Here is a 17,396-nt window from a genome sequence, read left to right as displayed (position 1 = left end):
TTATTCGTATTTATCTTTTTTTTTTATCCTAACTTTATATTTTTTATTACTTTAAATGCAAAAGAAAAACAAAGTTAATAATTTCATCTTTATTTTAACATTCCAAATTTTTGATATACTAAAAAAGTAAAAGTATAATCAAAACTGTAAGTCATTATTACTATTTGTTATAGAAACAAAACGGTAATTTATAGAAGTTGGATGGATTTCATAAGGATATGACTTTAAAATAATAACCTAAATATATATTAATCTGATTCTAAAAGTTTTAAAGCACAAAATTTTCATACTATTTCCCCTTTTTAATAGTTGATTTTTATCAAAAAGAAAAGCATTTTTCAAAATGTTATTACATATTTAAAAGGGTAAATAGCATTTTGCGGCTTGTCTATTGACTCGTTGTGCACTTTACCACCATAACAAAAAAAAAAAAAAAAACATCAAGGGCTGAAACCCGTTATTTTACTCATTTTGCCATTTAGGGCTGATTTTCAGCCGAAATTTGATGGATTCCATAGCACGCACAAATCGCGATACACATGGATTTTTTCGTCTTTCCAACTCAATATAACTTGTGGAGCGTAATTTTAAGTAAACAAATAATATTAAAAGTATTAAAAAAAATGGAAAATACCATCAAGAATAAAGATCACTTCAAAAGTTAAATTATCAGTCATATGTAGATTTTTCGGTTAAAATCTCATAAGAAATTGCTGTAGAATGCATTTTTTTGCCAATTTTGAAACTTTATGGTGCAAATCGCCAATCAATGTCAATTCGGAGGTGCAAAACGCAATTCTCTCTTTATTTTACTACATTAATCAAATGTCTTTTTGGTCCCTCATGTTCATAAAAAATACATTTGGTTCTTCATGTTTCAAAAATTCACACTTTTAGTCATTTTCATTAGTTTTCCGTTAGTTCTAACGGGATCAAGTGTCTACCCATCACTGCCTTAACTATCCGACTAACGGTCAATTGAAGGAAAGTACAAAGTATTAAATTATTGAAACATGAGGGACTAAATGTATTTTTCTTGAACACGAGGGACCACATGTGAAATCGGTGCAAACTTGAGGGATGAAAACTGTAATTTTCCCTTTAAACTTTGATTAATTTGTTCAGCCAATTGAGGAAGTTCAATTAATTTGTTCAGCCAATTGAGGAACTTCAATAACCACAGTTGTTTTATTCTCTGTTTGCGGTTCCATGGTTAGTTGGAGTACAATATCCATTGTCACAATTTTAACATCAAATTAAGTTCAATTATTTAGTTAATAATGACTAATCTCCCCAACCGAACGAGGCCTTAGTAAACAAAACAAACGACAAAAGAAAACCGAAAAAATCGAAAGAAATTAAACCAGCTTAAGAACCAAGTAATCAGTAAGCAGATAAAACTATGATAAGTTTAACGAATACGATAAGTCGATAACACTTCTTAATCGATGCAGCTTCGGACTCACGGAGTTCATCTCCACTTCAACGCAAAACGGCATTTATAACTTGTTTGATAGTTTAGAAGAAATTCCGACAAAGGTGCTCGACGCCACTCTTCTTCGTCCCTCTCCTTAACTTCAAAGCTCGCTTCCTCCAAATCTCGAAACAACAACTGCGTGAGCTCGTCTTCGTTTCCACTCCCTCTCTCCATTAGAATCTTCCACATAAACCCGACGAATTTTATCACCCCTTCGTAGAGGTGGTAACCAATGATTCTCGGACGACAAATGCAAAACGCAGCATTTAAAAGAGATGGAAAAGAAGATAAATGACAATGGAAACCTAAGCTCTCCACGGCAAAAGGTTTATTATTATTATAACCGTTGTCTTGTACCGGAATGTTTTCTTGATTTACGTCGGCGTGATCGATTATCAGAGAAATTTCCGATTGGCTTAGTGATTTGAGCAGTTCGTTTAGGTTGAGGAACCACAAAGAACCTTCTTTTAGTTGTATATCCGACTTCCACTCTGTCGTAGTTGTCGCGAAAGAGATGGATGGTATAAAGTCTCCTTCGTATTTAAAATATAGTATGTTCGGGGCATCGATAAATATGTCGGATTCTTTGAGTCCACCACATTCCAAAAAATTCAAGCGTTCGAGGCTCGGGAATTTAAACGAAGATAAGTGGTCCAACGAGGATTTCACATCGGACAGATGTAAATAATTGAGATTATGAAAATCCGCACCTTTGTGAAAGGAAACATTACCGTAAATAATTTCGATGGTTTCGAGAGATGGGGGATAGATTTCGATGCTACAACTTTCGTCATCATATTTAGATCCTTTAAAAAAGAAGTTCTTGAGACGACGAAGATTATCCGATCGGATGTTTTTCAACCTCCTGCATGAATCGACAACCATAGCTTCAATCAAAGGACAACTTGAGGTTATCTTCTGAAAAACATTGTCCTCGATGTAGACGTCTTGGAGATGGAGTTTTTTCAGATGCTTAGAGAGTACGATCGTTGGGATAGCGTCTCGGTTCATCCTGAATTTTTCGACATGCAAATGTTGGAGCGATTCGGTTTCAAAAACTACAAGGGGGAGTTCGATAAATCCAGGAGCGTATTCCGAACGGATAGAAAGACGGAGCTCCTTTACGCCCGTCGCGGTTAGGGGGATCCATTTTTCAAGAAGGGAAACGGATTCGCGTTCCAAATAACGGCCTACCGATATAGAGAGGTGAAATTTCTCCAAGGACAACCTTTGATCGCAATATCGTTGTAAAGTCGTGTCCACAGCAGATAGAAATTGTTGTTTATTTCGGTTGAAGGAATCTTCTATAAAATCGAGATTGGGACGAGTGCACCAGATGTCACGCCAGGATTTGGACAAGACAGATGTTCGGACAGCATCTTCTTGGGACAGGAAATAAAGAATTCTCTGCGAGATGTCTTTTGGCAAATCGGATATTCTGTCCATGGCTGAATTTTCGAAGCTTTTTACCCTGTCTATATAATAACCCCACGAAATTCAAGTATGATTTAAAAATAGTTATAGTTATAGGGTTTGAAGATAGTATTTGGGTTACAATTGATTTTGTTTTCTTACAGACGTGTTTTCCTTCTTTTATAGGGCAACAAGAAACAAGAAAAAATAAAAAAGAAGAACGAATAAGGAATAAAGAATAAAGAAAAAGAAAAAAGAAAAGCTGTTTTGGGAATTATAAATTGGCTTTTAATTGCAAAAATAAATCTGATAAAGCTTGGAGATTACGATTTTCAAAATCTTATTATCTTTTCCTTTTATTATTATTTTTCTTTTTATGGGAAAGAAGAATTTCAGTTGGCATAAAAAGCCAAAGCCGCCAGAAGGAAAATCGCTTCTACATGTAAGTAGGAAGGAAAATCGCTTTTACATGTAAGTACAAGATTTAACCCTCGATTATGACAATTTCCATGAGAAATATCTACTCTTTGTGCTTTCAATATTACCAAAAAAAAAAAAAAAATAGAAGATGATTATGTTAGAATTAGATTACCTGATGTAGTTGAAATAAAATAAGTTGGAAGAGCAAAGTGGATCACTGACTCACGACCTTGACGACCTTGAGATACCTGCACGCTCAAGTCAGGTGTGTGGATTGCAAAAGTCGTAGAGAGAATACGAGCAGTTGTATTGTTCGACTATTGAACGTACCTTAAGGAACGAGTTAAAACCTTATACGTTATTGATTGCGCTGCATTTTAATTAGTTGAGATTGTCGGGCTCAAACTTATTCGAAGGTGATTGGGTCTTAATGACAGTGGTCTTTAATATTGAACTCATGATCCAGTAAATAAAGAAATTGTAGGCCCATTAAATTGGCTCAATTAGGCATATCAGAAGCGATATCCCTTCTATCGACTTTTGCTTTTTTTTTTGGTGCCTAGTGAATTTTGTATATAATATTGAAGTTGAGGAATCGACCTTTATTTTCTTTCTAGGTTTATTATTATTATTTTCATCTAGGGTTGAGTTTAGTTATTCTTTTTGTGCAGGTAAAATACGGTTTTTATCCCTCAAGTTTGCACTGATTTCATATTTGGTCCCTTGTGTTTCAAAAATTCAATACTTTTAGTCATCTTCGTCAATTTTTCGTTAGTACTAACGAAATCAAGTATGTGTCCATCATTTTCTTAACAGACGAACTAATGATAAATTGACGAAAATTATCAAAAATATTAAATTATTGAAAAAATATGGACCAAATGTGTTTTTTGTGAACATGGGAGACCAAATGTGAAATCGGTACAAATTTGAGGGGTGAAACCTGTAATTTTCCCTTTTTGTGCCAAAAAAATGAAGCCTTTGTTATTTGCTAGGAATTGCAAATAAGTTCAAATCACATGCCATTTACATTTTGGGAAAAATACCGTTTTGTCCCTCAAGTTTGCACCGATTTCACATTTGGTGTCCATGTTCACAGAAAACACATTTAGTCCCTTATGTTTCAAAAATTCAACATTTTTAGTATTTCCATCAATTTTAAAACTAACGGAATCAAGCGTGTTCCATGGCTGCCTTAACTAACGGCATAACAGTAATTGACGAAAATGACCAAAACTGTTATATTATTGAAACATGATGGACCAAATGTGTTTTTTGTGAACGTGGGGACCAAATGTGAAATTAATACAAACTTGGAGATGAAAACTGTAATTTCTCCATTACATTTTCATTATGTTGACACTATTTTCACTTTCAGTCTTCCATTAGTCCCCCGTTTATTATGTTCAATGATTAACACTCTAATGTTACCAATTTTAACACATTTGGTCATTCGCTTGTTTGACCGTCAACAACTACCAGTCAAGAGTCAAATTTAAGTCTCAAATTTAAATTTTTTTATGAGTTAATTGTAATAAGACCCCTATATGCAATCAAATTGCTATTTTTTAATATGGTTAACTGCAAAAAATCCCCTAAACTTTGGACGTTTTTGCGCTTTACCCCTGAACGGAAAAAAGTTGCACGAGCATACCTGGACTCTAGTTTTTGTAGCACCGACATCAAAATCGTCCAATTTTAGCTAAATTGTTCCCTGAATTGCACACGTGCAACTCACACGTGAAAATGGAGGGGTAATTTTGTCAACTCACAATAATTTTAGTAAAAAAGAAAATTAAAAAGAAAAAATGAAAAAGAAAATGAAAAAGAAATAAAAAGGAAAAAAGAAAACAGAGGCTGTCTTTCTTCCTCTCTACCCACATCGGCTCCGCCGCCGCACCACCACCACCACCACCACCACCAAATCTGCCGCCAACATCGCCACCTATACTACCGCCTAACCCTCCACCGACTCCACCTTCAATTTCTCCACTGCCACTTCCAACTCCACCAACAATTCCTCCGCCTATACCCCAACAACCCCTCGGGACCCGCCGCGACCAATTTCTTCCTTTATACCACCACCACCACCACCAAATCTGCCGCCAGACAGATTTAAGAGGACGAATGCCCTCATATTCAATTAGTGAATTTGGGAAGATATAAATTTATAAATTATACATTTAATATTCGGGTCGAATCCATTACCCGAACCGCATCCGTCAAATTTCTTTCTCGCAACAACAGAGTTACAGAAGGGTTTATCAAGGGTCTCATTTTGAACGGAAATCTCTCCTCTCTCTCTCTCTCTCTCTCTCTCTCTCTCTCTCTCTCTTGCTGGTATGTATGTTGCGTTACTATTTCTTCATATACAGAGGATAACTATGGTGTAACTCAGTCTTTAGGGATTTAATTTCAATTAAACCTCGTAGTTGTCTGACTTTCTGTTTCATTCACTTTCTGAAGCTCAATATTAGGGGGGAAATAAATAATGTGTTTTGATTTGGCTGTAGATCGTGGAGATTCTGCTAATGGCATTGTCAATTTCTAGAAGGGTATTGCGAAGCAGGCAAGCGGCGGAGGGCGGCGAATTAGAAGCGGCAGGCGGCAAATCAGAATCGGCGGGCGGCGGACGGCGGTGGGCTGAAGAAGGACGAAGAGTAATTTGGTTTTTGGTGGTGGTGGTGACGTGAAGAAGATGATTTTTTTTCTTTTTCTTTTTTTTTCTTTTTTAAGATTTATTTATATTTATTAAAAAGGAAGAAAATAAGTGTAAGTGGAAAAGACCAATTTCTCCAGCTAAAATCACGTGCTTGTGTTGTGGATTCCGGCCACATTTTGCCAAAAATGGACAATTTCTCTTCCAGTGCTACAAATTAGTAAGTTGAGATATGCTCGTGCAACTTTTTTCCGTTCAGGGATAAAGTGCAAAAACGTCCAAAGTTTAGGGGACTTTTTGCAGTTAACCCTTTTTAATATTATAAATAATGGAAAAAATCCCTACATTAAATGTTTCGGACTGCACACGACACCCAAATCATTTTACCCGTTGACCTGTCGTGAAATGACATACATACCCCAAGGGAAATTACACATTTTTTTCGAAAGCTTCTTAAAATTTAAATTTTGAAAATATTGTCACTCCACACACACATATACATATAAATCATATTTGTTTGGAGAAAATATAATTTAAATATTTAAAATAATGGATAATTGCTTAATATATATAATCCCTCAGGAGAACTTAGAGAGGGAGAGAAGAAAAATAGGAAGTGTGAAAAGATTCACCAAAATCGATCGAATTCGTAGTAAAAGGGTTTTGCTGCACATTTGCCCCGTAGCACATATGAGGGTGTGACAAAAACTTTGCTACGGTACACGGCCGTAGCAAATATTTTTTTTGCTACAGTAAATCCTAACTTTCACTACGACTCCTAGACTGTCCCGTAGTAAAAGGTACCTTTTGTTACGTCTTTTTATCGTAGAAAAAAAAAAATCTTTGTAAAAAGCCATTTTTCTACTATTGACAGACGACTCACGAAGTTTCTCTCCATTTCAGTGTGAAGCGGCTTTGACATTTCGGACCTTCACACCGTACGTGGTTTATAAGAAATTCCGACAAAGGTGCTCGATGCCATTCTTCTTCATACCATTCCTTAATCTCCATGCTTGCTTCCACCAAATCTCCTAACACTAACTGCGAGAGCTGATCACTTTCTCTCTCGATTAGAATCCTCCACATAAACCCGACAAATTGCATCACTGATCCTCCGTAGTCCTTGTTGCAGTAACCGATGTTTCTTGGACGGCAAATACAAAACACGTCATTCAAAAAAGATGAAAAGTTAGATAAATCACAACCACAATCCAAGTTCAAGCTCTCCACCGAAACGGGTTTATGATAACCGTTGTCTAGAATTAGGTAAGGATTATCTATCATCAGAAAATTTTTCGACTGGCTTAATGACTTGAGCAGTTCATTTAGCTTGAGTAACGACAAAGGACATTCGCATAGGTATATTTTTGACTTCCAGTCCCTGGAATTTGTTACGAACGAGATTGATGGGATACAGTTCCCTCGATATTCAAAATATAGTATGTTTGGTGCATCGATAACTATCTGGATTTCTTCGAATCCACAATAATCGAAGATTTTCAAGAACTCAAGACTCGGGAATCTACACCAACGCGACGATTCTTCATTGAGTCCATAACAATCGTAAAGAGTCAAGCGTTTGAGGCTTGGGAACTCACACGAAAACATGCTGAGCAGCGGCCATTCGACGACGCATAGATCTAAATCAACGAGGTTACGAAACTCCGCACCTTTGTCAAAAGAAATTTTACCGCGGTTGATCTTGATCGTTTCAAGAGACGCGGGACAGATTTCGATGCTACAATCTTCCAAGTCATTATGTCCTTCAAAGGAGAAGTCCTTGAGACGACGAAGATTATTCGCCTTGATGTTTCGTAACCCCCCACATTTTTCGACATGCATAGTTTCAATCAACGGACAGCTCGATAATATCTCCTGAAATATCTTCCCCTCGATGTGGACTCTTCGGAGATGAAGTTTTTTCAGATGCTTAGAGAGTATTATCGTCGGAACAGCGTCTCGGTCCATACCGAATCCTTCCACGTGCAATTGTTGGAGCGATTCGGCTTGAAAAACTACAGAGGGCATATCGTTGTGATCTACCGTACAAATAGAGAGACGAGACTCCTTCACACCCATAGTTGTCAGTATCGGGATCCATTCCTCGAGAAGCGAAGCCGATTCGTATTCGAGATAATCGTCTAGAGATATACGAAGGTGAAATTCATCCAAGCACAGCCTTTGATCACGATACTGTTGCAAAGTATTGTCCACAAAGGATAGAAATTCTTGTTTTTTCCCTTTGAAGTTGGCCTCTGAAAAATCAAGATTGGGGCGAGTGAGCCACGTGTAACGCCATGATTTGGACAAGGCAGATGTTCGAACAGCATCTTCTTGGGAAATGAAATAAAGTATTCTCTGCAAGATGTCTCGTGGCAAATCAGATATTCTGTCCATGGAGGCTGGCTGAATATCCAAGATTTTTCACCCTCGATGTAATAAACCCTAATTTATTTTCCGACTCAATAAACCCTTATTCTCTTTTTTCGTAGAGGAATTAAGTTCTGATTTACCGAATATCAAAGAAGATTACCAATGTCAGTTTCCTAATGTTCTTAACAAAAATTGCCATTTATTTTTTAAAGATGTCCTAAATTATATATGAGAAAAATACAGTATTGATCCCTCATGTTTGTATCAATTTCACATTTGGACTTCCATGTTTACAAAATACACATTTGGTCCCTTATATTTCAAAAATTCAACATTTTTAGTCATTTTTGTCAATTTTCCGTTAGTAGTGACGAAATCAAGCGTTTGCCCATCACTGCCTTACCTGATGGAGTAACGGAAAATTGACGAAAATAACCAAAAGTGTTAAATTTTTGAAACATGAGGAACCAAATTTATTTTTTTTAAACATGTAGGAGCAAATATTAAATTATTGCAAACTTGAGGGGTGAAAACTGTAATTTTCCTGATTATATATTCATGAAGGAAAATTTAGATTTTCATTGATCGGTTCAAACTAAGCTCTTTCGTAAACTAAAAAAATTATTTTGTAATTATATAAAGTAACTTTCAAATTTAAAATGTTTTGTAATTATGATCATCGTGTTTTCAAATCTGGAGCTCAAATTGGGGCAAAAAAAGTATAAACTGGAGAACATTCCACATAATCTAGAAGATTCCGTTGAATTTGACTCCATAAGGGTGGACGTGTAAGAAAAGTCATAGTTCATGGATGGTTGTAATTATCCAAACACGAGGAGTTTTTCGTAATTTTACCTTATCTCAAGGGGATGGCTGTAATTTACCCAAAAAAAAAGGAAAAAAAGAAAAAAAAAAAAAAAAAAAAAAAAAAAGGAAACAATTGTCAACGAATTCACGAAAACCCATTCAAGTTGAATAAACAAATACAAACAAGTCATCTTACACAAAGAAAGGCCACTCACTACTACTGCATAAACTTCCTAAGCAACTGAAACAAATCTTACAGACAAAAAAAGGTCACTAGTACTAGATAAAATTCCTAATATACCATACTGCCTAATAAACAAGTGAAAGTTTAAGTCGAATAATTCCGTCAAAACGGCAAGCTCTTCGATGTTGAACTCGATGTGAGCGACTTAAAATGGTCAGACGGAACAAAATCGTGGCCCAAATTAGCTCTCTTCACCATTCTCTTCATATTGCTCTGCAAACTCTGCTGCACCAACTGCTTCACCGCCTTACTCTCTTTGCTCATCATCTCATCATAATCATCACCATCATCATCCTCTTCATCGGAAAATTTCTGACGAGTGGGGCCCGCCGATGCTGACGTGGACGATAGTGGGGCCGACAGCCCCCCACAGTTTACGGAAACTAACTGTTTCCCCTTCTCCACCCTCAAACACTCCAACATTCTAGAAGCTCTGTTCTGCGCCAGCGTGCTTCCCAATAGAGTCAGCTCCAGCAAAGAAGAAACAACTCCGGCCTCGACCATTGCCTGCCTGTCGTTGTACGACTTGTGGGCCATCACCATTAGAATGTACGAAGCTTTCTCTTGGCAAACGGGCGAATCCGCCCAGTTGAACACGTCGATTAAAATCGGGAACGCGTCTCGTACGGAACTGATTCCCTTTCTGCCCTCGGCCACCGACACTATATTACCGAGTATGGATAGGATTCTCTCGCTTGCGTCCATATCTCCGAGATTGGCAAACAAATGTGGGATCAAATCAGTGTCGAGAATATGACACACGTTCGAAGGCGATATTGAGAGATTGTACAGAGCTCGAAGAGAGTCCTGTTTAGCTTGAGAACTCGCTTCAACATCCTTCAAAGCGCCCACCAAAAACGGAATTGCGCCAGAAGAACCGATAATTGGTTTGTTAGAGTCCAACGCACTCAATCCGAGAAAATTAGCTACAACTGCTTCGGAAAGAGGCCCGTTTTTTGGTGTGATGAGGTTTAGCATTTTGTGGATAGCACCAGCTTTAACAATGGCTGCTTTGTTGGCATCGTTTGCGATTGCGAGATTGAGTAGAGCGTAAAGGGAGGCGATTTGAGTGTGGAAAGTGGGATCTTGAGAGTCGAGCAAAGATACGAGGGGGGGGATGACCCCCAGCAGGGCTAAAATGGTCCTTGCGTGTGGGTCCTCTTTCGTCAACCTTCGAACATCCTTTGCTCCCTCAACAACAACCTCTATTGAGTCCTCGTTTTGTAATTTTTTGGCTACTTCCTTAAGCAATTCAAGAACCTGCTCTTTCCTCTTTACCTCATCTTCGTTTTCGCACCACTGAGGTTGTTTCAAAAGCTCCGATAACTTGTCTGAACCAGCCTGTTTTTTCGACCGACTTGGTTTTTGGATACCTCCACCGCACCGCACGCTGTCGATTATCAGAGACCAGAGCTTCAACGGACGTTCCAGAATCACCGATCCAGCGTTCTCTTTGTCGCCTTCGCACCTGCTCATTGTTGTTCCCCACGCCATGCTTACATTTATGTACGTTCCTTCTTTCCCCACTCAGAAAAACATCGAGCCTTGTCCGATTGGGATATACAATGTTTAATGCAACAAAATATTCATTCAAAACGGTGACAGGGTTTGGATAAACTTGACTCTTTCGTCTCTTTTAGCCGATTGTCGAACCTGGAGAAAAAAAAAAAAAAAAGGGATTTACAAGGAAAGACGAGGAATCCGTGAATCCATATCCTTTTCATAAAATTCCGTTAAAAAAAAAATCAACCTATTTTTAAGAACATTGAATCAAGACATTTGCAGTTCTTTTTATACGTTTCGATATCCAGAAGTGCATAAATTTTGTCGATATAGGTTTAGAGTAAAGCTTATGTAAGTCGTATTTGCTTTTTCCGTCGGTTTACAAGTTACCGGAACTAGCGAGTATAGCTTTTAACTAGGAGTGCATGATTAGAAAACTAACTTATCGAAAAAAACTTAGGCACATTTGTCTAAACTTTAATTAGGTACTCAACATCTTGAATTTTAACACAAATTGACAAACAACCCATTGAACTTGAATATTCTATGCACCAAAATCAATGTAAATAAGCAAAATCAATGCATCAAATAAACGATTCTTGTTCGTCTTCATACCTAATAAAAATTTAAGACGATCGACAGTGAATTGAAACGGCGAAGCACATATGGGGCAACTGAGTTGTTAGAACAGCGGCATTATGTTTACCAGGTGATTTTTTCAGCTTCGTTTAATTTTTTTTTTTTTTTTTTTTTTTTGAAATCAGGTTTTGAAGGAGAAATCAAATCGGCTACTCAAAATGACAGATCCAGTTAATAGAACTTAAAAATATAATCAATCGCGATTTAACATTGAGTTAAACTTCAAACCTTCGAAGAAATCAGCTGAGTTCAATTCCATGACCCAGTAAAAAAAAAAAAAAAACTAAGTTTGAACTGAAGCACCGTACAAATAAATTACAGGCACAAACAAATATGTAAGTAGAGAGAGAGAGAGAGAGGTAGAGAGAGAAGGGAAGAACCTGCGCCGACGAGAATGAGAAGCTTAGAGGCAGCAGCTACCCTGATTCTTCTGCATCGCCATTGTTGAGTTTTACTTTACTGAAGAGTAAGGGCCTATTTGATAGGATTAAGCACTGAATGCTGAATGCTGAATATACATCTGAATGTTTAAGAGTTGTGTCTTAATACTGAATGCTGAACCACTAAGTTCATTTGATAGCTGAATGTTAATAACGTCTGAATAAGGTTATTTTACTATTATAGCCTTGGATAAATACTAAAATATTTATTATATGAGCAACATATAATTGTATAAATGTAATAATTTTTCTTGATTAACCTGATTAACTTAATTAGCAAAGTATGTAATCTTGGTGGACATTAAATACATTTACGTGTATTAAGTTTCAAGTATTTAAATAATAAATAAATTTGAAATATAAACACCAAATAATATTTGTTTGATAATTGAAAGTTTATTATATTTAAATAATGCAACTTTAATATGTTGTCCTTTATTTATTACGTAAATATTAAGAATACAAATAAAAAGAAGATAAAAAAATACAACACAAAATTTTACTATTATTTACTTATTTTTTAAGAAGAAAATTGTGGTCAAATAATTAATTAACTACAAAGGGATGACGTATGTTACTGCAGAGATAAAGTTAGAGTTTTAATTCTTTTTATAAGGACAAATTTGTCTAATATTAATTCAGTGCACCACTTAATGAATCAGATGGAAATTTCCGTCTGGATAGGTAAGAGCAAAATTTTGTGATTCAGAAGTCTTTACCAAATGCACTTAATGGAAAGATATCTGACCGAATCAGACATGTTGCCCAATCAGAGGTGATTCAGAGGCAATCAAACAAGGCCTAAGAAGAGAGGGTGGCAGATCTGCATTCATGATTCCGGTTCAGTCCGGTTTAACTTGTATTTGACCCTTTTAACCCCCACTTTTTATACATTTATTAATAACCAATGATTCAATTATTTAACCTTTTAATCTATTTTTTTTTATCAATTTAATTCATTTAACTAATTCTTTTTTACTATTTAACTTGTTTGCTGTTTTTTTTTGGCAAATTTAACCCATTTTCATTGATTTAACACTGACATTAACATTAGTATTAATGTAAGTGTTAGTATTCGTATTAATATTAGTATTTATATAAGTATTAGTACTTTATTTTGATTAATATTAGTATTATTATTAGTGTCAGTTTTAGTATAAGTATTTATTAGATTTGTATTAGAATTAACATTAGTATTAGCATTAACATTACTATTAGGAGTTGCATTAACATTAGGAATAGCAAAAGCAATACAACAATATCAACAACTATAACAAAATCAATACCAACAACGACATCAACATCAATCGCAATAGGAATAATATTATTATTACCCGTGTCATTGACAATTATACGCCACAATATCTATAGTTAAGATTAGAGGTGGCATATCACTATTCATCAAGTTCGAATCAAGTAATTAATTTACTAGCAATATTGTCTAACATTAAGTTTTCCAGTGATTATGAAGGTGATTATTGAAAACTAATATTAAATAACAATGTTATTTTTATTACTTATGTGCTTAATTATTCTTCATTTGTAGGTTGATTTGCACTGTAATAAACTTACTATGGACTCCACTAAAAATTCTTTATCAAACTAATTTATTGTAAAATAATTTTATTTCATCAAACATTATTTTGGTAATGTGTAACTTATTTCATATGACAATTGTCCAAAATATACAGATCACTGACAATGTATTAGATTCGGTACATACTGTTAAGAGAGGTATTATCAAACACAATTTCAACAATTTTGTTATCACTTATATATATCCCTCCCTTGAAATTTTATTCCGGCTAATATTTAACTCCATGTAATTATTGTTTTCTTCTAAATTCTACTTTTACCTTTAATAACCTTTTCTTTAAAAGTTAACAACCTTAATTGGGTAGAATAACCTTAATTTAAACTTAATTGAATATCTGGTAAATTACATTTACGTCCATTGACGTTAGATTTAACTATACATAAAACTCATCCTCTTTAAATAATATTGCATAAACCTACCTTAAAATCTTGGATATTTTAACTAAGTATTAAATTTAAACTCATTGAGCAAAGCCAACTACAGACGCTGTACACTCAATAGTCCGAATAGTGTTCGTCACTGCATTATTTTTCCTTCTCGACAACTTTCATAATTATAAGAAACTCAGTTCCACACTGTTTTTTCTCGTGCAAATGTAACATGTCGCGATAAATACTAGTACAATTATTGTTTCTCTCACTTTTTTTTTTTTTTTATTAATGTGATAGCTCTCCACATCGTAACAAAAGAAATTCAATGATTGATTGTCCTTTTTCATCATCATATATAATTCCATATATATAAAAAAACTATCAATTTTTTTTTTTTTTTTTTTTTTGCTGCTTATATCATCATTTTCGAACAAATTAATGATCAACTTATTCGGAACGAAATCCCACGATCTAGTGATAAAATCCTAATTGTTGATGACTGCGGAATAAATCAAAATTATATTTTAGAAATTCAGATGCGATTCGTGAGTTTTAGAGGGTGTTTGGCTAAGCTTATTTTAAACACCTGATAAGCTCTTACGTCTGATAAGATGTTTTAAGAGCTGATAAGCTGTTATATCTTATTTTTAGGATCAATTTTTAGAGTGTTTGGATAATGAGCTTATTTCCTATTTTTACTCATTATAAGATCTTAAATAAAAAGGTGAGGGTAGATGTACTTATTTAAAAAGATCTTATTTGTTCTCCAACAGCTTATTTGTTAAAAAAATAAGATCTTTTTCTAAAAAATTACCAAACACTTTGGAAGAGCTTATAAGCTCTAAAACATCTTATAAGCTCATTTTAACATCTTATAAGCTTAGCCAAACACCCTCTTATTCCGGCTTCTGGACTCGAGAGTAGGAAACGGGGCCAAAAGGCTTATTCAGAATGGTGCTCCCAAAAAAAAACCTTTCGATTAAATATCACATTAGTGCGAATTTACAACTAGCCTAGATAACTGAACATAGAGACGATAAGTTTGAGGACGGAAAATCACAATGAACACTTTTAGAATAAAATTAAAACAATGTTTTTATAAATCAATATATACGATTCGAGAACTATCAGCAGACTAATAAATCATTTCTCACAGACTCACAAGTTTTCCCTCCATTTCAATGCAAAGCGAGTACGAATACGTTTCCCTTCCTCGTATTCAGGCAAATTTGCAAAACTTGTCGGATCCCATTTTCTTCGGTTATTGTCGTAAATCTCCAAGCGTAATTCCTCCAAATCCGGCAGCCACAGTTGTCTTAATTCATCTTGGTTTCCACCTTCTCTCTGCATTAGATTCTTCAACACCGACTCGGAGTCCGTGTAGTTGATATCACCGATCTTTCTTGGACGACAAATGCACAACAACCCGTTCAAAAGAGGTGAAAAGTAAGATGAGTTACCACACAATAACAACTTCTTCACCACAACTGCAGGTTTATTTCCACCTTTAATACCCTGTACCAGATCAAGGCATCCTTGAATTATGACCTCATCGTAAACGAAGCACAACTGGCAAATAGTGAGAGAAATTTTAGACCGGCTTAACGACTCGAGCATTTTATGCAGGTTGGGTAACCACGACGAAGGAGCACCCGTAAAATCCAGAGACAAAGTTGAACTCCACTCTCTAGAAGTCGTCGAAAACGAGATGGACGGGATAAAAAATCCGTGATATACAAAAGAGTCCATGTTTGGTGCATCAATAAATACATGTGATTTTTGTATGGATTCTTCGAGTCCGTCACAGTCTGAAAGAGCCAACTCTTTTAAACTTGGGAATTTACACGAACAAAAGCTGTCCACCGACGAGATTTTGACGTCGTTCATACGTACACTATTGAGATTACGAAACTGCGCACCTTTGTGAATCAAAATATTAGCGTGCTCAATTTCGACTGTTTCAAGAGACGGGGGATGGATTTCAATGCTACAAAGTGGTGAGTCAGGAAATCCTATAACAGAAAAAGTAAAGTGCTTGAGACGACGAAGATTGTTCGCCTTGATGTTTGTTAACCCCTTGCATGATTTGAGAATCATAGTTTCGATCAAAGGGCAGCTTGTAATTATCTTCTCAAAAACCCCGTCCTCAATTTCAATCTTTTCGAGACGAAGTTTCTTCAGATGCTTACAGAGAATATTCCTTCCAATACTCGTTTGGTCCAACGTGAATCCTTCCGCATGCAAATCTTGGAGCGATTCTGCCTCAAAGACTAGAGACGGCAGTTTAACATATCTCCTTCTTCGTCTCTGAACACGTCTCGAATAAATAGAAAGACGAAACTCCTTCACGCCCATATTCTTTAGAGTTGCGACCCGTTTTTCAAGAAGCGAAACAAATTCGTAATTACCTAGAAATATACGGAGGCCAAATTCCTCCAAGCGCATCCTTTGATCACGGTATCGCTGTAAGTTATTTCCCACAAAGAATAGAAATTCTTGTTTGTCTCCTTTGAAGATTTTGTCAGACAAATCAAGATTGGGACGAGCGCACCAAATATTACGCCATGATTTTGACAGTACAGATGTTCGGATAGCATCTTCTTGAGAGAGAAAATAAAGTATTCTCTGCAAGATGTCTTTCGGAAAATCGGATATCATATCCATGGAGTTGGAATCAACGTCTTCCCCGTTTTCATGACTCTAATCTGATAAACGCTAACGATTTTGTGTGCTGAATAAAACCAAATTTGATGCAGTAAATTACTAACGAACGGCTGCAGATTACCCGTTTCTATTAGGTTTGCAATAAGCTTCTTATAACAATTCCATAAGCTTGTCGGCCGGTTCTAATTGCAGCAGGAGTAATTTCTATTGCTTAGAGCAACTCCAACAGCATCATGTATACCTATAATTTGCATATTTTGCACAATTTCAATTTTCAACACAAAATCACATCTCCAACAGCAAAATGGCAAAAGACAAAAATCGTTAGATTTCAACTTTTCATATTCAAAATTGAGAAACCAAAATTACAATTTAACAATTGTGTAAAAATAAAAATTCCACAATCCATTCCTTTCAACCACAAAATCTGCAGTAATAAACTCCAACTGCCAATATCAACTACCAATTTAATTCATCAACCACCACTGTAAAAAAAAAATTAACACCAATCAACTCTATAAATTGTGGTATTTGGTTTCATAAAAAACCACCCTCAACTCAAAAAAAAAAAAAAAAGAACACCTGTATCTGAAAAAATTTAAAGAGGTAAAACAACTTACATGAAATTTGAGTCCGTTAATGGAAGATGGTAGAACTAGTCGCCATAAATTTTCCTCTTTTTATTTTTCTTTTCCCCCCTACTTGTCTCCCTTTCTTCTTCTTCTCTGATGGGAATTTGTTGGAGAAATAATGAAATATAGAGAAAGAACTAGAAAGTAGAAACAATAT

The 17,396-nt window shown here is 35.6% G+C and overlaps 4 protein-coding genes across 5 annotated transcripts; all 4 read right to left on the bottom strand.

Moving 5' to 3' along the window:
* Positions 1-1,368: 1,368 nt before the first annotated feature.
* LOC105965998 (FBD-associated F-box protein At3g52670) lies at positions 1,369-3,248 on the bottom strand. Its single transcript, XM_012990541.2, has one exon. The coding sequence runs from the start codon at positions 2,921-2,923 to the stop codon at positions 1,472-1,474; it is 1,452 nt and encodes a 483-aa protein (XP_012845995.2). The 5' UTR covers positions 2,924-3,248; the 3' UTR covers positions 1,369-1,471.
* A 3,600-nt stretch (positions 3,249-6,848) lies between these two features.
* LOC105965997 (F-box/LRR-repeat protein At3g26922) lies at positions 6,849-8,366 on the bottom strand. Its single transcript, XM_012990540.2, has one exon. It carries the CDS (start codon positions 8,364-8,366, stop codon positions 6,849-6,851), a length of 1,518 nt encoding a protein of 505 aa, XP_012845994.2.
* Positions 8,367-9,283: 917 nt separating this feature from the next.
* On the bottom strand, positions 9,284-12,006 carry LOC105966166 (U-box domain-containing protein 45). Its single transcript, XM_012990730.2, has 2 exons — positions 11,916-12,006; positions 9,284-11,046 (listed from the first exon to the last, which is right to left on the bottom strand). The coding sequence occupies exon 2, from the start codon at positions 10,885-10,887 to the stop codon at positions 9,496-9,498; it is 1,392 nt and encodes a 463-aa protein (XP_012846184.2). The 5' UTR covers positions 10,888-11,046; positions 11,916-12,006; the 3' UTR covers positions 9,284-9,495.
* Positions 12,007-15,020: 3,014 nt separating this feature from the next.
* LOC105966235 (putative F-box/FBD/LRR-repeat protein At1g78760) lies at positions 15,021-17,396 on the bottom strand. 2 transcript variants are annotated; one of them, XM_088818570.1, is made up of 2 exons: positions 17,228-17,396; positions 15,021-17,092 (listed from the first exon to the last, which is right to left on the bottom strand). In XM_088818570.1, the coding sequence occupies exon 2, from the start codon at positions 16,605-16,607 to the stop codon at positions 15,102-15,104; it is 1,506 nt and encodes a 501-aa protein (XP_088674696.1). In that variant the 5' UTR covers positions 16,608-17,092; positions 17,228-17,396; the 3' UTR covers positions 15,021-15,101. The 2 variants fall into 2 exon arrangements, with proteins under 2 accessions (XP_088674696.1, XP_012846256.1); XM_012990802.2 differs by having other exon boundaries at positions 15,021-16,848; positions 17,228-17,391.

Source organism: Erythranthe guttata, chromosome 5, assembly GCF_056151865.1.
Source record: "Erythranthe guttata isolate IM_541 chromosome 5, IM_541, whole genome shotgun sequence".
In the NCBI taxonomy this organism is placed as follows: Eukaryota; Viridiplantae; Streptophyta; class Magnoliopsida; order Lamiales; family Phrymaceae; genus Erythranthe; species Erythranthe guttata.
This window is presented reverse-complemented; position numbering and strand designations above follow the sequence as displayed.

Coding starts and splice junctions, on each gene's coding strand:
- LOC105966166 (XM_012990730.2), bottom strand. CDS start 10,887: ATGGCGTGGGGAACAACAATGAGCAGGTGCGAAGGCGACAAAGAGAAC.
- LOC105966235 (XM_088818570.1), bottom strand. CDS start 16,607: ATGGATATGATATCCGATTTTCCGAAAGACATCTTGCAGAGAATACTT.
- LOC105965998 (XM_012990541.2), bottom strand. CDS start 2,923: ATGGACAGAATATCCGATTTGCCAAAAGACATCTCGCAGAGAATTCTT.
- LOC105965997 (XM_012990540.2), bottom strand. CDS start 8,366: ATGGACAGAATATCTGATTTGCCACGAGACATCTTGCAGAGAATACTT.